Raw genomic sequence first — 24,470 nt, 5'->3', positions numbered from 1 at the left:
GGGGTTAAGAAGGGCAATGAACTCAGGGTATTTTAAAAACATCCATGTGAAAGTTTTAATTAAGAAATTAACTTATGGAACTCTTCTTTTGGTGGAGTCTTCAACTGTGTTATCTGTTTTTTCTGCAGCGAAATGCTTGGTTTTTACCATATAAGGTGTGCATGTCTAGTGGCTGGAGCTCTCTTTGTTGACACATCACGTATGAGCAAAGTTGATGGAGAAAAGATAAGGATTTGAAGGCCTTAATGGAATTTTTTACTTGCCAGGGTGATATAAAAACTGGTATATACTGCTAAAGTAGCCTTGAACTTACTAAATCGAAGATGGCTGGAGTAGGAGCAAGAAGGAAGAAAGTCGTGTCAGTGACATATATACACCACAATTTTCAGCTGGTGTACCTTATGGAGTCTTTTTGTCGGAGCTGTGGGTATCCTTGTTCCTGTGATCAGCTCATTATCAAATAATATAGTTCTGTAGATGGAAGGTTTCCTTTTATACTGTAAATACAAATGTGGAATTGTGTGAAGAGTGCGCCCATTAATCCATATGCTGATAACACCATGTTAGTTCTAATCTCGACTGATTGAAGACTGTCAAAGAAGGAAAGCTTGGAGTATGCTCTGCCATCTTTGTGGAAGCTTATTATTGTCGTCTAAGCAGGTGGTATTGCCAAGGCATTGAACAGATGGATTCAAAGTGATAAGTCACTTGTTTTGTGTCTGGATTTTGGGGGTATGCTAGTGTAAAGTGTGTTGCTGAAATGAAAGAGCATCTTGATCTGACTGTCAAAAAAAAAAGCTAGTTTTATGGTTGTAGATTAACTTTTGTTGTACTTTTCTGGGCTACTTTCCTCTTGTTTGTTTGGTCTCCTGGCGAAAACAGCACCTTATTCTAAAAAAAAATAATGCAACTTGCTACACCCAGTGAAGATGCAAAAAAGAAAGAAAAAAAGATGTGGTTTTGATACCTTCGAATGACCCAAGCTTAAAACAGTTGCTGCCATATAGCAACAATTATACCAACAATGGCTACATGTTGATTAAAAGACTGGTTATATTCTCCAAATGATGTTTGACTTAAATTCTCAAGTTTTGCTCTTTCCCTGAATTGGAGAGAACATATTTTGTTGTGTGCTCAGAACTTGAAAAAAGATGAAAAAGTGAAGGATTTAGGATCACCAGCCTCTAGTAGGCCATAAGATTTGGTATGCTTTTGCCTACACTTTTTTATTTTCTTTGTTTTGGTTTTGATGGTTGTTGAAAAGCTTCTTCTTTGGCCGCATGCACCTTAGCTTGGACCACTGCTTTTCTTTCTTTCGCATAAATTGGCCATTATTTCTTGTGATTTGAAAATCTCACTAGCATGGGAATAGGTATAGGTCAATTAATTGACCCCATCAAGGAGTGTGATTAGATGAATGATGATTATCCGTTTATATTAATCAGACGTTTTAGATTCGAGTCCTATAAATGAAAAAATTTATGATAGGCAATGCTTCCCCTTTAATGGATCTTACTTGCTACGAATTTAAATTAATAGGGCCAATAATACCTAATTCCAGTGAATACACCAAAAAAAGAAGTTATAGGTCTATTGACATGTTGTCTAGTCCCTCCTAGGTGGTCCTTAGTTTAAAAGAAACCAGTCTATGTTATGGTTTACCCTTTTCTTTCTTTTTTTTGGTTTGCAGAAAATTATGCACATAAAAGTATATATATACACTCAACTTTTCTATTCATATTCACATTATAATTATGCATGTATTCAAAAGTATAGTATTTATATGACAGAAATGAAAGAAAAGTAATCTTTTTCTAAAAGTAAGACTAAAATGTTCAAACACATGTAGGGTAGGATGATTTAGGGAATCACTAAATTATTGTATGAAAAATTCCAAATTAGAATGTATACTGATCCTTCAAGAAGAAATATTCTAACTCGTGCTTTCTTAATATCATTTTCTATCACAATCTTTCTAATCAAATGTTTTTTTTTTTTTATATAGTTATAATTATATTACTGTTTTGTAGTAAACTAATAATTAAACTTATTTTTACTGTGCTAGTACCCTAGGTATGTGGTGGCTTTACTTTTTTGAAAGTAGAGAAAGAATAGTACTCCCAAAAAAATATTTAAAAAGTGAGATAAAAGTCAACAATGTGGGATGGGTCCATGTTTACTTTTTTATGTTTTGTTTCCCCCTTTGAATAAGTACTATACTATATATATAAGAGTCTACAAGCAGGCATGTATGGCAAGGGTAGTTTTGAGATTTTCTATGTTTTATTCTTCAAACAATCTGTATTTTGCTTCTTGATATTTGTACCTTTCCCTTGTTAGACAAAAAATCCAGCCAACATTAACACAATGACTCATATGTCCCCAGAAAATTTGTACTCTTGAACTTTGAAGCCTGTGGGCCCAACTTCCTTTTCAATTTTACTTTTATATATATATATATATACTAGATATGAGACCCCGTGCCAGCACGGGACCCAATATATGTTACTGTTTCTGTTTTAATTTATGTGGTACATATGAAATTTGAAGTTAATCAATTTTTTAGTATGTTTTTATATATTTTAAGTTGCTAATTATTTGTATTTAGAGTATGTTTTACGTAAATATATTAGAAATCACAATAATTAACAAGTTAATATAAAAAAAAACTTATAAAAAATTCATTGACTTTTGAAATTTCATTTGTATCACATAAATCAGGACCGAGTAATATATATGAAAATTACATAAAACGTACTATAACTCACAATAATTAGCAACTTAAAATATCTATATATCTATATTTCTCCCAATTTATGCGGTATAGATGAAATTTTGAAAGTTAACAAAAACTTTTTATATGTTTTGAAATATTTTAAGCTATTAATTATTATGATTTATAATACTTTTTACATAAAAAAATTATTTATATAAAGTATAAAAGAAAAAATTTAGAAAAAGGAAACATAAATGTCAGCAGGAGTCCAATCTATGTTAATTTCTATGTTTTAATTATTGTAATACCGATTGAATTTGGAGAGCCAACTAAAAATTTTGAAAGGATTTTTTTTATAAATTTTAAGTTGTTAATTATTATAATTTATAATATTTTTATTAATTTTAAACCAATATATGTTTTTCTCTGTCTCAATTACATGAGACATATGGAATTTGGAGAGTCAACTAAAATTTTAAAATATGTTAAGTTGTTAATTATTATATCTTATAGTACTATTACGTGATTTTCAAATAAAATATGTATTTTTTAATTTCAATTTATATGTCATTGATATAATTACATATATTAAGTAATGAAGAATTAATGTGTAAATTATGTGACACCTATGAATTTTGGAGTGTAAATCAAATTAGTTATATGATTTAAAAAAAATAAAGCGGTTAATTATTACAATTTATAATACTTTTTATATATTTTTTAAATGATATATATATATATATATATATATATATATATATCTTTATGATATTGATATTAGTATTATAATAAATTAAATTTTATTATTTTAAATTTATGATCTCAATTGTCAGCCTATGCCACATTATAAAATGTTCCAAAGTAGATATCAGATTTACAAAAATGTCGATGCCAGCTAAAGTAATAAAATAACATCTAAGGGCATGAACCTATATATGTATATATAAAGCTGAATATTGACAATTTGATGTGGCATCTCTCTATGACCAGTATTTGTATTCATTTTTTTTTTCCTTTTTTTGACATTTTATCTTTGTTTTGTATTTTTTATTTGTATTTAAAAAAAAAGTATTTATGTCATACCCGATTAATTATGCCCTTTATAACATCCATTACACTAATATAGATTTAAGTAAATGAAAATGGAAGATGAAAAGATAAAAACTATTCATTTTTTATAACTGTTTATAATTATTTAGCCTATAAAATAAAAACAAAATAGTTGAGCATTTGTAACAAATAAGAACAAATTTCTTCACTTTGGCTCTTCTTCTTCTGACGATAATGATCAATATATGGTATCAACTTTTGTCGCTAAGATGTCCATCAAATTTCTAGGTCATGTGACTTTTTTAACAAAAGAGAAAGAGAGAATATCTCATTATTCTTGTGAAGACATTGATGTAAAGAAAGAGATTATGTAACAAAAAATTCTTTTCAAAATAAAAGACTTTTTGAAAAAATGTTTATTCCTCCTACAAGGAGAGAAAATTCATTGTGGTTGAGAAATTTATAAGAAGCCTGATTAGTGTTTCAAAGGGTAAGAAAAATTATTTGGAGAAAAAATCATTCTATTTATGGAATTCGTATCAAATTAGGAGGAGAACAAGCAAAAATTTATTTTGTGATTTGAAAAGAGAGAAAATTAGATATTATTTCTTTCAACCTCATTATTCTTCTAATTTCTTTCTTCTTTTATTTTGTCTTGATTTTTTGTATCTTTAATTAAAGTTTTTTTTTCTTATTTATCTTTAATTAAAGTTTATATATATTTTCTTAAAAAAGAATTTAAAAAGATGATCATATTTAGTTCCTTTCCTCATCAATGCTATTAATCTCATAATTAGTGTTATTTATATTATTTTCTTAATTACTTTTTTTTCTTTCATTTAATTATTTATTTGAAGAAATTAGTTATTATAACTTTATAAGAATTACACATGTATTTTTACATAATTGATTTGTTATTTTTAAAATTTTTGGATCATTCTTCATCTTAAAGTTTCTATCTATATGTAATAATAAAGCTAAAATAGAAAATGTGGGGTGACACCTTCTTAGCAATAGATACTTATTTATTCTGATCAATGTTTCTGACATTTTTTGTTATTTTTTCCTTAAAATAATTGTTGCCTCGATTTTTAGTTTTAGTTTTATTTTTTTAGCATTTTCTAATTTTAAAAGACTGAAAAATTTATATTGAAAATTTACAAAATATAAAAAATGATTTATTTAACTCCTATCATCATCAATATTATTATTAATTTGTTTTACTTCTTTTCTTAATCTTCATTTCATCATTAATGTAATTTATATCATTTTCTTAGATATATATATATATATATATATATATATATTTGTGACATTTCTTAGAAGTTAGGATTACTATTTATTTAATTTTTAAAATTTTTGAATTCTTTTGTCATACTAAATACAACATGTTTTATTATAATTACATTTAATATATTAATCAATATGTTGTACGAATGAAAAGAAAATTATCATTTCACAAAAACAAAGGTTAAAATATAATTTATTATGATTAAGGAAAGATAAAATTATTATTCCAATATCCATAACCATATATAATACATTAAAAATTAATTGAAAAGCTGTAAATGGAAAAGGAATCACCATTTAAGGAATCATTATTTTTAAATTTTTGGATCATTTCTTCTTGTAAAAGTTTCTATCCATACGTAACAATAAAGTTAAAATAGAAAATGTAGTGACACCATTCTTACTAATAGATAGTTATTTATTTTTATTAATTTTTTTTGACAATTTTGGTTATATTTTTCTTTAAAATAATTATTGCCTCGATTTTTTTTTTAACATTTATTTTTAATTTTAAAAGATTGGAAATTTTATGTTAAAAATTTTAATAATAGAAAAAATGATTTATTTAACTTTTATCATCATCAATACTACTAATTTTTTTGACGTTTTTTCTTAATCTTCATCTCATCATTAATGTTATTTATATAATTTTGTTTAATCACTTATTTTTTCTTTTTTAACTCTTTTATATATATAAAGTTGGATATGTAAATGATGATGTGACATTTCTTAGAAGTTAAGATTACTATTTATCTAATTTCTCCAATTTTTGAGTTCTTTTGTCATACTAAATACAATATGTTTTATTATAATTACATTCAATATAGTAAACAACATGTTCTAGGAATTAAAACAAAATTATCATTTCAGAAAAATAAATGTTAAATTATAATTTTATTATGATTAAGGAAAAATAAAGATATTATTTCAATATCCCATAACCACATTCAATACATTAGAAATTAATTGGATATAACTGTAAATGGAAAATGAATCACGATTTAAGGAAAATAAATGTTTGCAATACCATAATAATTAAGGAGAGAGTAAGATATTATTTTAATATCCTAATTCGGAACTTTTAATCTACTACTCAATTAAAAATAGAATGCATTTAATAACATCAAAAAGTTATTAGTTTAATATTTTTTCTCATTGTACTAATTCAATTCAATCAAACTTAATTTTAAAGATAAAATAACAGCTTCATTTTAATTGTTGTCAATATATTTGAAAAAATTATTGTGAAAAGGCTTTTCTTGCACCTTATTTTAATTTTCATATACTATTATTATTTTTTCTGTCATTTTTCAATGAATTTTATTTCAATTTAAAATTTAATGTTTATTCTTAAAACTCTGACGGTACAAATGAAGGTGGAGTAAAATATAATAAATGATGATTCTTTTACTAAATAAGAAGATATAACGAAATTGAAAGGGTGATTTTTTTTTTTTTTTGTAAATGGATAGGAAATTCTATTAAGGTATCTTTATGTCATTATTCAATATATTTTTAATATAAATTTCATTTGTTGATGCATTTGTTTAGTACTCCCTCTGTCCCTAATTACTTGTTTACTTTTCCTTTTATAGTTGTCTCTAATTACTTGTCCATTTTGACAAATCAAGAAAGAATATTTTTTTACCTATTATACCCTCAATTAAATGACCAATTACTTTGAAAATTGCAGAACTTTTCATCTACTTCATAATTAATAGGGGTAAAATGATAAACTGACTATGTCATTAATTGATTTCTTAATAAATGCGTAAATTTAAAAGTGGAGAAGTAATTAGGAACAGAGAGAGTATTACAGTCTTATTTGACATTATGAGATATTTCTTAGACATTTAAGGAGAATGGTAGACCGAAATATATATTATATATTAAAGGATGAACTTCATGCAATGGAAGAATTTGTTATTAGCAAATATATTTTAACTTATTTGATAAAAAATATATTCTTCCTCATTTAATAGATGTAAAATTTGTGAAGCTTTTTTTTTTTTCACAATCTTCATATTATTAAGACAAATAATAATATTACAATTAAACAACAAAGTAAATATAAAATTAAAAAGAAATATTTAATTTAAATGAACGCGCGAAGTGCGGCCAAGTTCTCTAATTTAAAACCAAAAAGTAAAATTTAAATGGGTCTACTATAGAATTCCTAGAAATCCAACTTGAAAAATTATGCTAAAAATGGAAAATAAAAAGTGAAATAAATTTAATTGAGAGTTATCCTTCGTCTGTCCCATTTTATGTGAGACTTTTTATTTTTCGAGAATCAAATAGTTTAAGTTTAACCATAAATTTGCGTATGATATCTTCTTTTTTAAAAAAAAAATTTGGACAAATTAGATAAATAGTAATGTTAGCTTCTAAGAAATGTGACATCATCATTTACATATCCAACTTTTATATATATAAAAAAAGAGTTAAAAAAGAAAAAATAAGTGATTTAAGAAAATTATATAAATAACATTAATGATGAGATGAAGATTAAGAAAAAACGTCAAATAAATTAGTTGTATTGATGATGATAAAAGTTAAATAAATCATTTTTTCTATTATTTAAATTTTTAACATAAAATTTCCAATGTTTTAAAATTAAAAATAAATGTTAAAAATTAAAAAAAAAATGGAGGCAATAATTATTTTATTAAAGAAAAATATGTGTAGAAAAAGTAGAAGTAGATGAAGCCAAATGAGTAATAATAATAATTCTAATAAGGACTAATGAGTAATAATAATAATTCTAATAAGGACTAATGAGTAATAATAATAATTGCAATGTTAGTCCTTGGTGTTAGTCCTTCTATTAATGTACAATTGTTTTTGCACATTGTACAACTAATTAATGCAGTGAATAGTTAATGTACAAAATTGTATGCTGTTGTACAAGAGTATTAATGCAATGTTGGTCCTTTCCAACTCTCACTTCTAAATAAGAAGTAATATATATATATATATATATATATTATATTATATTATATTATATTATATACTATATAGAAGAGGCTAGAGCACATAGCTGATCGTCAACATGTGTGCTTCAGGTGTGTGCTCTTCCTCATATTTACCTGCTTAGCTTATTGATTGCAGCATGACATTTCATGTATAGTTATTCTATCTTCTATCTTATTTTCTAATAAATATACCAAACATATTCTAGGAAGAATATTTACAATAGTGACATAGCCCAGACTAGAAAATTAAGTATAGAATGAATATACGAGTACAAAAATGAAATAATTAATAAGAATAAATTAGGAATTAAGTGATAAATTATTTTTTATTTTTTCTAAATTGACATTTTAGTGTAGTAGACAAATAGAAGTGGAAGGAAGGAATACTTCTTTTATTTTATATCACTTGTCCCCAATTAATCGGACACACTTCTAAAGAAAAATTTTAATTATATATTTATTTTACTAAACTAAAATTTTTGAAGATATTTTGAAACTCTAAATTAGTTACTACAATTCTACTCTATGTAGTTATTTAATTATAAAGCTAGTACGATTAAAATAATAATAAAATTCTTTTAATTTGCTAAATGAATAAGTAAGATGAAATGTTGATTTTTTATCTAGAAATAAAATAAATAAAGTATTTTGAATTATTTAATTTGACAAATTAATACACCTAATTTGCTTCTTCTAACATCGGTTTTCACAAGTTATACTTATCGTTTATCGCTATGATTAGCCCTATAGATTGTCGATAATGCAAACTATGGGACCAAAATGATGACACGTGTCTTTATCACGTGAGAGGTCCTGTCTTAATCCGATGTTTAAGGGGTGGGGTCACGTGACATGCCTTGGTTTAAATAATTAACAACATTTTCATTTGGTCACCAAGAAAGAATAAAAATGTCTGCATCACTATTATTCTAAAACTTATAACCACTTGCTTCACAGCCTTATCTGTTTGCCTCTAAATTATAAAAATAATAAAAAAAAAGATTGTAATTGATACTTCCAAGTTTCAACTTTAGACTTTGGGATCTTAACATTTTTTTAAGAAATATTTTCCACCTTAATAATCGTTATCAATATTTATTATAGGGAAAAAGGACGGATTTACCCCCGAACTTTAATAAATGGTACGTCTATGCCCTCCGTTATACTTTGCGTCCACATAAGCCCCTGCCGTCCACTTATAGGTACACACATGCCCCTCTCACTAACGGCCCCCTCATTTTTTACACGTGTCTTAATCCTAATCAACTATCCGTTTGACCTTTCTTTTTAACCCATAAACCAACTACCCGCCCCATAAACCTAATACCCACCCAATTTCCTCTAAGATATATCCTAATTAAAAGACCCAAATCTAAAGGTCTGTTCCTATCATACAAAACTGTAGTCTTCATCAAGTTCGTCGATTTCATAGTATTCTACAGTTTCTAAAGCACAATATCTTTTGTTCACTTCAGTCTACGAGCTCGAATCTTCTGTTATCGATGCTCTTAAGCAAAAGTTCCCCATCCCTGTCTATTCGATTGGTCCAACAATACCTTACTTTACTAGCGAAAAAAATCCCTCCTCAACTACTTCAATCGATGAACCATAGTACATTAAGTGGTTAAATTCTCAACCAAATGGTTCTGTTTTGTACATTTCGCAAGGGAGCTTTCTCTCTGTCTCGCGTGATGAACTTGATGAGATCGTAGCTGGTGCGCACGATAGTGGTGTTCGATTCTTTCGGGTGGCACATGATGAAACTGTTTGATTTCAGAAAAATGGATGTAGTGTAGGGCTTGTTGTGCCCTGGTGTGACCAATTGAAGGTGTTGTTACATCCTTCGATTGGTGGATTTTGGTCACATTGTGGATGGAATTCGACTAAAGAAGCAGCATTCTCAGGCCTTCCAATGCTGACTTTTCCGATATTCTGGGATAAAAAAACTAACAGTAAGCAAATTGTTGAAGATTGGAAAATTGGTTATAGGGTGAAAAAACATGACAAATGTTCGATATCGAGGGAGATTTCTAGGTTGTTGAAATGGTTTATGGATTCTGGAAATGAAAGAAATGATGGCAACGAGGCGAAGGGCAAAAGAAATACAGAAAATCTGCCAGTTTTCCACTGCAAATGGAGGATCCTCTGAAATTAAAATTGATGCTCTCATTAAGGGTTTTAGATTTGGGTCTTTTTAATTAGGATATATCTTAGAGGAAATTGGGTGGGTATTGGGTTTATGGGGCGGGTAGTTGATTTATGGGTTAAAAAGAAAGGTCAAACGGATAGTTGATTAGGATTAAGACACGTGTAAAAAATGAGGGGGCCGTTAGTGAGAGGGGCATGTGTGTACCTATAATTGGACGGCAGGGGCTTATGTGGACGCAAAGTATAACGGAGGGCATAGACGTAACATTTATTAAAGTTCGGGGGTAAATCCGTCCTTTTTCCCTTTATTATAATAAGGATGGTAATGAAGTGATAAATACTCATTCATTTTTAATTAGAGATCTCGAGTTCAAGTATATATGTAACTTAAGAAGACCCCTTTTGTTTGGTAACAATTAACGAACATAAAAGGCAAAACAAAGCTTTTAATCAATGAAAAAGATATTGAAAGGTAAATTAGAAATGTATTTTGACTTCGAATGGTATGAATCATGTTTTTATAAAAATAATAATAATAAAAATTATACATGGCATCATTTCAAATAGTCAAATTAAAACAACTTTTTTTAGAAAAAGAAAACTTGGATCACCTCTTTGGAGTTATATGATTGTTTGGTTTTCCTTGGTTGCTTCTATATTAGCATTTATGTATATCTATTTTACATTAATTCTCAATTCCAACCTTGTATGTATGATTGTGGTATGGACTTCGCAAGTCATGTATTTAAGTCGTGGATTCAAACATTCATGCTTGTATTAGGATAAACTATTTATATCATAACTTTTAAAGTTGTGATTTTCTTTTGAATTCTAAGTCATGAATTTGAGTCGTGGAATCAGACACTAATGCTTGTATTAGGATAAATTATTTATATCATAACTTTTAAAGTTGTGATTTTCTTTTGAATCCTAAGTCATAGAATCAGACATTTATGCTTGTATTAGGGTAAATTGTTTATATCATAACTTTTAAAGTTATGATTTTTTTTTGAACCCTACGTAAAAATGAAATAGATACAATGAATTATCCTTTATTCTAATTTTTTCTAGTAAATACTTTTGACTATGATAATTAACAAAAGTTTCATAAGAGCACCCTCTGGTCATTAAATAAAATCAATGGAGTGATTTTACTGAAAACTTACTTTAATAAAAATTGACAAATATTGGAATTATTTTAATTGGGGAGGTGAAAGGGAAAGAAAACGACTTTGGAAGCATTATTGGACCTCTCTCTGTTCAAGGTATGATAATGCCCAATCCTACAAAAGAATGGGATTACATCTAATGATTTGAATTATGGATTCTTCATTAAGTTTAAACTCACAACTGTAAAATGAATACTATTTCTTCTCCTATAATTAATTTTAAATACGTAGAAATTTACTTCCAAAACTGAACCATCATGTAGAGGTTTGAAAATTTACATCTCTATCCCATCTATTTGCTTTTTTGATAACTTGAACTTACATACTTCGAAGAGGAAGTGAAGAGTGTTTGCCATTTGAACAATTTCTTATCGATTGTCTGATTTCAAACATCTCAAATATCAAATAAACTATTACTGAGGTCTTGCTTTAGCTGAATAGGTGTTTGAATTTAATTCTTGTATATTATGAATTTTTTTCCAGAGAAATATCACCTTCACTTATACTATTTTTTTCATTTTCCAAGCAAAATGTATGTGCAAATCCAACTTCGAATTCCAAAAGCTATTTTTCAACACAATTTTCATTTTTTTTTTAAAAAAAATTTCAACTAAATCTACGTGAGACGCGTAATAAAAAGAGAAAGAAAAAAGAGGAATAAATTGATTGGGTGATTGGAACCACCATTAGTGGGTGTGAAAGCAGCAGAATATCTCTCTTATGAGAGATAATGTTTGAAGAAAAAGAGTCATCTTATACTCATTTCACTTGTCAGAGAAGACTGTCACTCTCTCTAAAACTATCGAAAACCTCTAAACACTCTCTCTCTCTCTTCACACCTCTCGCATTTTAGAAAGAACCAAAACACGAACCGAGAAAAAATATTCAAAAACTAATTCGCCTGCGTTTGATCTGACTCTTCAACTGGCTTTTTCTCTTCAATTGCCACAATTTTAATATGCATTTTGTGGTGTAAACTGATTGAAAATCTCCATTTGCTTGAATCGTTGAAGAAGAAATGCTTCGATACTGCTTTGTATTCATCGAGGTTAGTTCTAGTTTTGCTATCTACATTATGGGCTTACAATATATGATTTTCGTTCTTAGACGATCGTTTCGTAACTGCTTGGACGCGGATTTATTCTTAATTTTCTTTCCGTTACTTGTAATTCGTCGGATTACGCGTTGAAAATCTTGTGTAATTTCACGTTTTGTCATCAGTGTGTGTATGAAGGAGTTGATCTAGTGTAAACTGCAATCTATTGGAGAGAAATTAGTCGTGAAGATGGAAGTTTGAAATCAATGTTCATATTCTTAAGCAATATCAAATAGAAGAGGTTCATAATTTGAGCAGCTGAGTTTGTCATGGTGAGCTGTGAATAGTAGTCAGAGAGGTTCCGCATTGATGAGAAGACTTAAGGATGTTACAAGAGAGCTGTTTTTGCTAAACATAATTGGGCAATTGCGGTCACTTCTGCTAAAATACTTTCTTCACTCTCATTTCATCTAATTAAGGACTATTCATATTGGATATAGATCTGTTTATTTTACTTTCGGCCGAAGTATATCTGGTTATAGAATGAATACCTGGACTTGAATTAAATGGAACAAATAATGATAACCACATGACTTAGGTTGGTGTTGAGGCGTAGTGATTGATTGATATATAGTTCTTTTATAATAAAATGAGAAGTAGTTGTGTTTCTGCTGCTGTTTGACTTCCATATTTGCATTGTCTTCTCAATCAAATTTCTATGCAAAACAGAAATTTGTTATTTATCAGGAATATTTGATCGTATTTTGCCCTTTCTCTTAGGTATTAACCTCTTGAATCTTTGCGTAAGTCCCTAGCTGTGAAACGTATGTGTTGACTTCATGAAAACTTAGTCAGATGATTCATTGGAGATGGAGTGTACTCGGTTTTTCCTTTTTTTCTTTGTCAACAATTGACTAGGCTATAGCTAAACCTGCCCTTTGTCTAAAGATGTGGTGCCACAAGATATTCAATTTGAGAGTACCTTCTCATTGGGGCATGCTGACAATCTTGCGCCTGAGAACTATCTGGTGTGGGAGTAATCTATCGAGCTGAATGCTTGGTTGAGTACTCTGTCGCGCCTGGTAGAGCAAACATTCTTATACTTATGTGTTTATAAGTGCCATTGAGGAGCGGCCGAAGAAACTAGTTCGTTTCTTGATGTTTGAACTTATAGAACCTGGCATACAGCGATAAGAACCATAAGAACTCTATATTTAAGACTAACATAATGAGGTAAGTTCTTTGACTCTTCCATTCAGCACCCTGATTGATGGTTCATTCCGAACCCCCCACTCCCAAATAAAAACTGGAATATAAATGCAATGCACTAAATGTGGCATTTATTGGCTGGTTTGTACATTATCCTTTTACCTGGTCTTCTCAATTTGGTTGATGCTTAATGAATCAATATTTTTATTACTGTTTTTCGCTTCTTATTTGCAGCATTTTTATTTATCTCATACCAACTAACTTCATTTTGCTTAATTTTAGTCAGAATTTCTCTTCAACTATATTGAGTTAAGGACCTTGTCATCAAACTAGGTAGACAGGAACATCCACGGGATGGAGGGCTGCACCAGAAGGAATTATGCTGAGAGGCGCAGAGATTAGTGTCAGTGACTTCTGCAAGGTTCATTTATGGCGTCCACTGGCCTTGGCCACGGAGGAGCAGGCAGTTCTAGAAGTGCGAATGGATTCAATAGTTCATCTAGTTCAGTTGACTGGTTGGGAAGAGAGATGTTTGAGATGAGGTTGAGAGACAGGGCGGACCATGATGATGATGGGGTGGGCTTCTAAATTTTCACTATACCAATTAGTCAATGTTGCATAGTTAACCTTATCACTTGTGGTCTTAGTTACAGCAATTACTAGGTTCTCTAATAAGTTGAACATACCATGTTACGTGTTTACTGGAGTTCGTTGACATTTGTTTCTCAGGAATAGTCTGCCTGACATTGCTAATGCTTCAGTATCTACTCTAGGGTCCTTGGATAGACATATTGGTCCTATGTAATTCAAATCCGCAGGCTTAAATACCCCACACCTCTTTGGATATAGACAGGATTTGAATTTTCTTACTTAAATCAGTTCATATCAACCTTATGTTGTATTCATTCAAATGAACTTGATAACAAGTCATTTGAAAGTTGAAAACCTTGATTTAGTGTTGAATCCTTGCAAATCCATATGTCTCACACCCGATGAACCTATCAACAAAGATGTATTATAAAGATTTTTTCTGTTCGATGCCATAGAAGCATGATTAGTTATAAACATGGTAACTGTAAGTACACACATCTTAATGATAATTATAATTAAGGGCCTTAAGTTAATATTCCTAAGGAGTTCTCTATTGTTATCACTGTATGACTTATTCATTCTATAACTGAATTTTTCTCTAACAATCCTGGGTTTCTCTTCTGTCTCTCTCCCCTCCCCCCCTAAGTGCTGCAGTCTCTCTCTTTGCAGCTGTCTCTTTCTGAGACTTGCTTTCTTCCCTTCATTGTTAGATTCAACAAGTAAATTTGCTTCTTTTTTGTTTTTGCTTATGGTGCTCTAGTATACATATATGCTGATTTGTGTCTCTCAAGAATACTTCTCCCGCTCAGCTTATTGGAGCATTACAGCTTCAATGTTCATTTATCTGAAAACATCATTATTTCTATCTTTGTGTAATATCATGCAGGACAGTGAACCAGATATAATTGATGGTGTGGGTGCAGAAACAGGGCATGTTATTAGAACCAGTATTGGTGGTCGAAATGGTCAACCTAAGCAGGTTCTAATTAGTTATGAGAAGTATTACTTGTCATGTGTTTGGGATGAAAACTGACTATTTTTATTTGGATACACAGAATGTAAGTTACATAGCAGAACATGTGGTTGGAACTGGTTCTTTTGGTGTGGTTTTCCAAGTAAGAACTGCTATAATTTCTGAGTTACCTTTGTATCATTAAGTATGTATATATGTGTGTGTGTGTACTATTATTGGATTATCTACTTCTGTTTTTCTTTACAGTGTTCTATATTATTGTGATATAAATTTGCTATTGTAACAGGCGAAATGTAGAGAGACTGGAGAGATTGTGGCAATTAAGAAGGTTCTTCAAGATAAGCGCTACAAGAACAGAGAACTGCAGATTATGCAAATGTTGGATCATCCTAATATTGTTGCTCTTAAACACTCTTTCTTCTCAACTACAGACAAGGAGGAAGTATACCTCAACCTTGTCCTTGAATTTGTTCCAGAATCTGTCAATCGTATTGCGAGACAATACAGCAGAATGAACCAGAGGATGCCATTGATATACGTCAAACTCTATACCTATCAGGCATGTGGCATTTTCTGGTGGTTTTAAACTTTTAATTATGCACTAGCTTAAAATATTTTGAATTATTCTATTAGAAAATTTACCATTAACTACTTGCAGAAATTTCAAACTTTAATACTGGACCAGTTATTGATTTGAGGTCATGTAATGTCTCACTCACTATAACATTTTCCTTTGTTTGTCTCAGATATGCAGGGCGCTGGCTTATATTCATAACTGTATTGGCATCTGTCACCGTGATATCAAGCCTCAGAATTTACTGGTTAGGTGTTTCTTTTATGACAGTGGATTTCTGCTCTATCGACTACATACTTTGTTAATTTTCTTTTCTTGTTCTGGAGCTCATTCTTTGGGTATTCTTTTCTGGATAAAAGGTCCTCTAATCATGATTAGATAAGTTGGTGTGTTTTTCTTTTCTTTTCTGAATGAGTATGATAAGCTGAAATGCATTATGTGCACGTGTGATTTTGTAACTTAATAATCTAGCTGGATCAATTGTACCTTTTTGTTTGCATAATAGACTTTGATATGATTCTGTATTGTATATTTTGATATTTTAAGGTTAAACTGAGTGAACAAAACTCCATACTTCATCTCATAGAAAAGCCCTATTCTTCATAAGAAATTCTCACAGAAAGCAATATAATAAAATAAGAACTCACATAATGTCCTATTTAATAAAAAGTTAAAACTCTAAAGCAAAAAGTAGGAAATGGATTGAAAAGAGGAACACCTGACCGTTTTGCATATATGCTTGCAAATTGTATATTTAGGGGTCGTTTGGTTGGGAACAAGTTATCCCAGGATAAGTTATCCTGGGGTTAGCTATCCTGGGATAACTTATCCCACCATGTATATGGGATAACTTATCCCATCACTATGATATAAATGGTGGGATAAGTTATTCCAAACATGGAAACCAAACAAGATAATTTTTTTTTAGCCCATCACTATTTCTTTATCCCATCACTATTATTTTTAATCCCTCACACCAACGACCCCTTAGGGTCTTATGATGTGTGTATAATGATATGTTATTCCCGGTAAAATACTCCAATTTTGGAAAAACTCTTAAGATCATTACGAGTGAAGTGGTAAAGGGTATTGAAAAGTTCTTTAACTTGCTGTTATATGTTAAACAAGCCACTGAGTAGACTCTAGAGTTCCAAGTAACTTAGTACCTAGCACATAAGAATACAAATCTTTTTAAGTTGAACTGTCTAAGAGGCTATACATTTACACCTTTTAGAAAAAGAGATGCAATAGTATAATCTTATGGTAGAATCCATGATGTCAGCTTATTTTGGGAAGTGTTATGGTACTGCTATTGATGGTGTCTGCTGATTATCACTGTGATTTTTTTTCTCAGTAAACTGAATTACTGTTTATACTTAGGTAAATCCACACACACATCAGCTGAAGCTTTGTGATTTTGGAAGCGCAAAAGTTTTGGTAATTTCTCTCTGCAAAGATCACTCTGAATTTAAGAATCACACACTCACTACAGTTTTCCGACTTAATTCTGTGACCACTGGTTAGGTGAAAGGTGAACCCAATGTGTCATATATCTGTTCGAGATATTATCGTGCCCCTGAACTCATATTTGGTGCCACCGAATACACAACAGCTATTGATATTTGGTCTACAGGTTGTGTGATGGCTGAGTTACTTCTCGGACAGGTAAGTTCCTGTCTTACTGTTTTGTGCTATTCTTAATCATATGTTGTATTCTTTATTCTAATACTTCTAACAATTCTGTTTAACAGCCATTGTTTCCTGGAGAGAGTGGGGTTGATCAATTAGTAGAGATTATAAAGGTGAATTTTAGAAATTTTTCTATTTTTGATATCATCTTCTCAAAAGTTACTTTGCTGATTTTCTTACCTTTACAATTCAGTTGGACCTTTGTTGCCTCAGTAAACAAGAAAGCATGTCTCCTTTTGGGAACAGCCAATTGTAAAAAAAAAAAGAGAGCATGCTTACACAGTATGATCGTAGACAAATTATCTATGTGATGTTAATACCTAATGTGTATATGAAAAATATCCAGTTTTCTTAGTTCAATGGGCAACAAATCAGAGAAAGCAAAAATATTAGATTCTGCATTTGTTGAAATTTGTGCAACTTGCACTCATTCGCTTTTGACCTATATTGGATATCTTTTGTCTATTTGTACCAATTAAAAAGAAGATATATTTTTTTTCTATACTAGATATCTCTCCTTGAGTCAATGAAGTTTTGCTCATCCACTTTTTTACTTTTGAAATGCCCAGCTAGTTTTAGGGGTTCTTGTTGATGAACACATTACTCATGTCTCTGGTGCGGTCATACACTTTAAAGTGTTGTTTTATGCTCCACCCGGAAGAGAGTTGGAGTGGTGTGGTGGGGGGTTGGAGTCCTCTTTGTATATACCTTGAGACTATTTTTTTGAGGACTTTTGTTTATAATGTATCTGTACATGTTGACAGAAAAAGATGGATTGTTATCTGTCAACCTACTTATGTCAGTATTTTTATGGACCATCTTCCTCAATAATAAGTATTCCCTATTCTACTTCAAATTTTATGCAGGTTTTGGGGACACCTACTAGAGAGGAGATAAAATGTATGAATCCAAACTACACTGAGTTTAAATTTCCACAAATAAAGCCACACCCCTGGCATAAGGTATGCTGTGTCAAGTAAAGCTGAAATTCAATATATAAAGGTTGATTATTGGTGTTCACTGCATCATGCTTATGTGCTCTTCGTCATTCCATCACTTCTACTTTTTGATGAAAAAATGGGTTATGATCATAGCTTTTATTTTACTCTTCCCTCTACTGAAAGTCAGATGTAGGTAACTAGAAAATACTGGCTACTTGATTTGATTCATTTTTTACTGACATCAGTTATGAAGGATGACGTTAGAAGTACTGATGTTAATTAATTTAAGTTGGTGAAGGACAGGTTTGGAAGTTGCTTCTTTCTGCTTTACAACTTAAAAGTCCAAAGGTGGATAAAGTACTTGCACCCAAAAAAGGGAGCAAGATAGATTAAAAAAATAAGTATGGGCGGAAGTGTATGCCTAAATAAATCTGATAACTTAATTTTCCTTTAGGTTGTATTTGCCTCATTTTATTGCTGTATTGAATCTGGGCTGACGATCTATAGGCAAGAGTCGGTGGTATGAAATTCTTCGAAGAGAGTCCCTCTCTCTTACTGGCTACGATAGTAAATGACATCTAGAAATTTCTAAAAGCAAGTGGAGAACTGCTGCCTGCTTTGGAGAAAAAAGTAGGACTGGTGGGTGACTTTTTTACTCATCCTCTTCCATGGTGTGGAAAGATGGGACACTGGAAATCAGGAATTAAGAATGAGAGCCGTCTCTGTCAAAAATTGGAACCTGTTGGCAAAAGATAGAAAACATCTTGCGCTTGGATCCAGAATATCTGATAGGGTGGTGGTATATTGGTGCTCCTCCCTAATATGATGCTTGAAAATCATAGTCTGTCAAATACCATGAAAAACATTAACATTCTTCCCATTGGTTCACATGTGTCTGATGGTATGACATTGTAAGATCCAAATTATACAGAACAAAATGTGAGTAGAGATTTAAGTGGGGACAAACAGAGAAGAGTACCAAATTGGAAATATTCTTAGAAGAGTTTTGCAATGAGCCTTAATTTCATCATGTCTTACATATATAAATACTAATATTCGAGGCTGTTTGAGATGCTTCCAAGCCTGGATGAGCCTTTTTTTTTTCTTCACAAAAAAAACTGGCGTTTCGTGTGATGCACCTAGAAACTTTTGCTATCAACTAGTCCAGTGAATGTGAACATTCGCATTTATCTTCTTTTATTCCATATATCCTGATAAATTGTGCTTTTTTCCGGATTGTTTTCCGTCATATACAGAGAGTTCATATTTCTCAGTCGTCTGTTTTCCTTACGTAAGTTATTTCCTTTATACAAGTCTAACTATATCTCACAATGCATCTTGCAGGTTTTCCAGAAGCGATTGCCTCCAGAAGCAGTTGACCTGATTTGTCGGTTTTTCCAGTATTCACCTTATTTGAGATGCACTGCTGTAAGTCTACATTCATTCTGAATTAATTCAATCTCATCATCTTAAGGTTTGGCTGTAGTTGCCTATTGATTTCTGCTTTGATCGTGCAGTTAGAGGCTTGTATTCATCCATTCTTTGATGAATTGAGGGATCCTAATACTCGTCTTCCCAATGGTCGCCCTCTTCCACCACTTTACAATTTCAAGCCCCAAGGTAACGTACACCAAAAATGGCTTTTTTTTTAATTAAAGGATTAGTAATGTTGTATTAATCAGCATTGGGAATGCTGGCCACCATCAGAAACAAGTTACAAAGCAAGTAGACTCTAGCTTTACAAAGCTCCTAGAAATTCTACTAATCCTCTATTTCCTCTATACAGTTCTGTTTACACCAAAAAAATAAAGCCACCAAACAATTCCATTTCACATCATGGACTGATCTGATTTTGTCTTCAAAACACCTTCCATTTCTCTCCCTCCAGACTGACCACCTCATTGTAAGCATATTATGTGGGTGATTTATTAGATTAGATACGACTGATTTCAGACTGAGGCTTTGAATTGAATAATCCTGATTTCAACTGCCACCACATAAGAGAAAGAAAGAAGATGAAAGAGAGGAGGGGCTACCTAAATAGGGATGAATTGTTACAGTGGATTCACATATATGGCTTCAACTAATTTATATTGAGCTGTAGTTGATTAATTATGATGATGTTCTCTAATTATGAAGGAAGTTTAACCACAACTTTGTTTATCCAAAAAAAAAAAAACAGAAGCATAACTCGATACCACATGCATGGTTCTTAGTTCTTACTGCTTTTGATCAAGTATTCACCGTGTAGGTTGATCCTGTGATCACTTTGCCTACTTATAGTGCACGTACACTTCTAAGGAATGTAGTTAACTACCATACATGTCCAACCATTCAAAAATAAAAATAGCTTAACTTCTATCACCGATAAGCTAGTCCTAACTCCTGTAAACAAAGTGTCCCGACTCTTGATAGAGTTACCCATCTTTAAACTTAAAATTATTTCAGAAAAAAATGAACTCAAAGAAGAAAAGGAGGTTCTGAGTTAATAATCATAGTCTCAGAAAAAGGGTTTAAGTTGTTTAGACAAAGAAAATCTCAAAACAAAGGAAAAACTAGAATAGGAGAAGAAGAAACACTAGATGATTTGTTTGTAGATAGATGACTGTAATGGAACCTAATGAATGTCTAAGCAGATAATCCCACAACCTTGCAATATCTAGACAAGCTCCTCATAGTATGTGATGGTATTAGTTATTAGTATTGTGATATGACACCATTGATATGTTTTGATATTGATATTTCACATATAGCATTTTCCTAATAATAGACAAAAATTAACTATTGGTACATTTTTTCAATTTTTGACTGATATGAAACGTATTTATTTTTGTGTCATAGTCGTGTTGTATTTTAATCTTTGCCTGATCATGTAACTGTTCAGTATCTATGCTTGATTGAACCACAAACAAGTAGATTTAGAGTTATATCGAAAAAGTGTGAAGAAACAGATGAAAAATGGAAGTCCCTAGTCCCTACTCATATACCTTCAATCTCCAAAATGGTACCTGGTTATTTTCTTCAACTCAATTGTTCATATTTAAATTTCATATTTGCTACTAGTGATTAAGCCATATAGCATTCAACATTTGCCACTTGTGGCAATATCTTACAAATGTCTGAATATTCAATTTCTCAATTTGATGGCCCTAAATTTTTCTCTAGCTCTTTTGATGTATGTATCCTCATTATTGTGGTATGCACCTTTGTAGAGCTCACTGGAATTCCTACTGAAACTCTCCAGCGCCTTGTTCCAGAACATGCTCGAAGGCAGAATTTATTCATGGCTTTACGACCCTAGTGACTATTTTGTGGTCTGCAACTGTCCCCAAGTAGAATATGACAGAAGTGTTTGCACCTCATCTGTGAGTGCTTGCTAAATGTGGTTGTAGATCAAGTTCACAACACTGTTAGACTTGCTGTTCCACGTATGTGAGAGAGCATCTTGTAATTTTTTCCAATAGCTGGTACGAATACTGTGCATATATGTCAAAGCACGTTTTGTATACTTGCGAAAACTGTGAGATTTAGGTTTGAATGAAGAAAAGCTGAGGGTTTCTATATAATCATTTCAGTTTTTCTTTAAGCACCAATTTGCTTCATGGGCATTAATAGTTGATTTTCAGATAAAAAAGAACAATACTAGCTATATGTGTCTTTGGTATTTCCTTGCATGTGTTATTCAGTGAAACATGATCACATACGCACATGTTATTTATCTGGGACTGGAAGGGCTGTTCTCAGCACATCGGACTATTGTTGGTTTTGATAATCGCATCTTCAATTGACTGTTGGCATTACATTTTGAAGAGCTAATCTCATGTGGCCAAGAGTCATGTGCTTCAAAGGTCTTATACCGTGAGCATGGACATATATACCTTGTTGCTCTTGAGTCGTGAGATGAGAAGTTGTAAGTACTCTTTCCATTGTCAGTTCAGTTGCTTCAATATCTTTATCGGCTTATCCACATTGTGGTTTCTTTAAACTCCTTGCTTATAGTCGTTAAAGAAACTAAATCTGTTGGCACCTTTTTGGACTTTGTTAGCTCCCTATAGGAACCCCTGTAATGGAGCTAACAGATTCACTTTTGTACTATTTGCATTTCTTGATGGTATCAATGAGATCACTTACTTCATCCAAAGAAATAAAAATAGGAACAGATAATTTATGGTCTCTGTGGCTCTCCCGAGGTGTAAACTGACAACAGTATGCCCATAACTTCGTTTTGCCTGGGGGATTTTCAACAAAAAGAAAGCAAGAAGATGTTCAAAAGCGATGAGCATATGGACAAATGATCATATTGAAGTGAGCAACCTCTTGACTCGGGGAATATTAAAGTTACAGATAATATATGGTCTCTGTTTATTTATTTTCTGGTTCAAAGTTAATTTCCTTTTTTTTTTTTTTTTTTTTTTTTGTAATTGGGGGATTAGTGTCTAACCTAAGAAAGTTTGACTTAGGGGTAGCAATTTCGTTTCATTGTTTGGTGGGAGTTCGACAATTCGATCCCCTTCCCCTATTCTTAATTTTTCTTTTAAATTAGAACATAGATTTATAGGTGGCATTTGCACTTTTTGTTCCTATTTTGTGTTGGTATTTAATTTTGCCTCACAAGGTAAATAATTTTTTCACGTGCATAAATATATATTTTTCATATCATTATATTTTACGAGTTGTATCCCGCATCATTAAAAGTAAATTGAACTTGCGAGCATAAGTTCAATTGATAAAATTAAAAATTAAAGACCGATTCATTTGAAGGCAAATTGTGCAATTAAATTTGTCAAATTGGTGGAATTTGAATAGATCAAAATGAGAAAAGTTAAAACGATTATTGATCCATTCAAAAGTTACTTAGATTGAAATAAAGAAAAGTCATAACCCAACCCAAAAGTAATTTTATCTATGAAAATTTGAACATTCAAGAAGAAATCATCTAGTCTTGAATAAAAAGAAGGGAGAAGGGACGGATTTACCCTCGAACTTTAATAAATGGTACGTCTATGCCCTCCGTTATACTTTCCGTCCACATAAGCCCCTGCCGTCCAATTATAGGTACACACATACCCCTCTCACTAATGACCCCCTCATTTTTTACACGTGTCTTAAATCTAATCAACTACCCGTTTGACCTTTCTTTTTAACCCATAAACCAACTACCCGCCCCATAAACCCAATACCCACCCAATTTCCTCTAAGATATATCCTATTCTTCTTCTCTACACAAAAATCCCTTTATTACCCAAATGAACCAAATCATAATTTCTCCATTGACAACACTAATTATTCCCTCGACCCATTTTGGGATAATTACTCTGTTTCTGCTAATGAAAATGAAAATGAAAAATCCTATGTTCTTGAAGGAATTGCTGCTGTTGTTGGAAAACATGTTCTTTTCGGTTACAATAACAATGAAAACAAGAATGATGATCTAAATTCAGCAGTTTCAATTCTGAAACGCACGTGTCATGCAGAAAAGAGGAATAATAATAATAATGTTCCATCATTGGAGAAGAGTTACAGAGGAGTGAGAAAGAGGCCATGGGGGAGATGGTCAGCGGAGATTCGCGACCGTATAGGGCGGTGCAGACACTGGCTGGGTACATTCGACACGCCGGAGGAGGCGACGCGTGCGTACGATGCGGCGGCAAGGTGGTTGAGAGGTTCAAAAGCTCGAACAAATTTCCAAATTCCTCCGATTGTTCCTCTGCCTACTTCACCAACATCGACGTCATCATCTTCAAATTTGTCTCGTGAAATGAAAATGAAAATGAAAAAGAAAAATGGTGGCGCTGTTGCTAATAATCAAAGAAAATGCTCAGTGGTAACTTCAACTGCGCATTTATTTAGCTCTAATGAATTTAACAAAAAAGTTAGTGTTACTGTGGAGCTTGATCTCAAGCTCGAATTCGGGAGGAAGTTGGGTGGGTATTGGGTTTATGGGGCGGGTAGTTGGTTTATGGGTTAAAAAGAAAGGTCAAACGGGTAGTTGATTAGATTTAAGACACGTGTAAAAAATGAGGGGGCCGTTAGTGAGAGGGGTATGTGTGTACCTATAATTGGACGGCAGGGGCTTATGTGGACGGAAAATATAACGGAGGGCATAGAC

At 31.5% G+C, this 24,470-nt stretch overlaps 2 protein-coding genes and 1 pseudogene across 3 annotated transcripts; all 3 read left to right on the top strand.

The window, feature by feature from the left end:
- Positions 1-3,598: 3,598 nt before the first annotated feature.
- LOC125853618 (UDP-glycosyltransferase 87A1-like) lies at positions 3,599-10,229 on the top strand (annotated as a pseudogene).
- A 1,784-nt stretch (positions 10,230-12,013) lies between these two features.
- LOC125865212 (shaggy-related protein kinase kappa) lies at positions 12,014-22,028 on the top strand. 2 transcript variants are annotated; one of them, XM_049545430.1, is made up of 13 exons: positions 12,014-12,396; positions 13,876-14,169; positions 15,071-15,163; positions 15,240-15,299; positions 15,444-15,716; positions 15,904-15,978; positions 17,112-17,168; positions 17,256-17,396; positions 17,483-17,533; positions 18,287-18,382; positions 19,706-19,789; positions 19,879-19,981; positions 21,574-22,028. In XM_049545430.1, exons 2-13 carry the CDS (start codon positions 14,023-14,025, stop codon positions 21,660-21,662), a joined length of 1,269 nt encoding a protein of 422 aa, XP_049401387.1. In that variant the 5' UTR covers positions 12,014-12,396; positions 13,876-14,022; the 3' UTR covers positions 21,663-22,028. The 2 variants fall into 2 exon arrangements, with proteins under 2 accessions (XP_049401387.1, XP_049401380.1); XM_049545423.1 differs by having other exon boundaries at positions 12,077-12,396; positions 13,927-14,169.
- Positions 21,701-24,455, top strand: LOC125853611 (ethylene-responsive transcription factor ERF084-like). Its single transcript, XM_049533341.1, has 2 exons — positions 21,701-21,726; positions 23,561-24,455. Exons 1-2 carry the CDS (start codon positions 21,701-21,703, stop codon positions 24,327-24,329), a joined length of 795 nt encoding a protein of 264 aa, XP_049389298.1. The 3' UTR covers positions 24,330-24,455.
- The last annotated feature ends 15 nt before the right edge of the window (positions 24,456-24,470 follow it).

This window comes from Solanum stenotomum, chromosome 1, assembly GCF_019186545.1.
Source record: "Solanum stenotomum isolate F172 chromosome 1, ASM1918654v1, whole genome shotgun sequence".
Taxonomy (NCBI): domain Eukaryota; kingdom Viridiplantae; phylum Streptophyta; class Magnoliopsida; order Solanales; family Solanaceae; genus Solanum; species Solanum stenotomum.
Note: the sequence above shows the minus strand (reverse complement) of the source record. Positions and strands in the feature narration are given on the sequence as shown.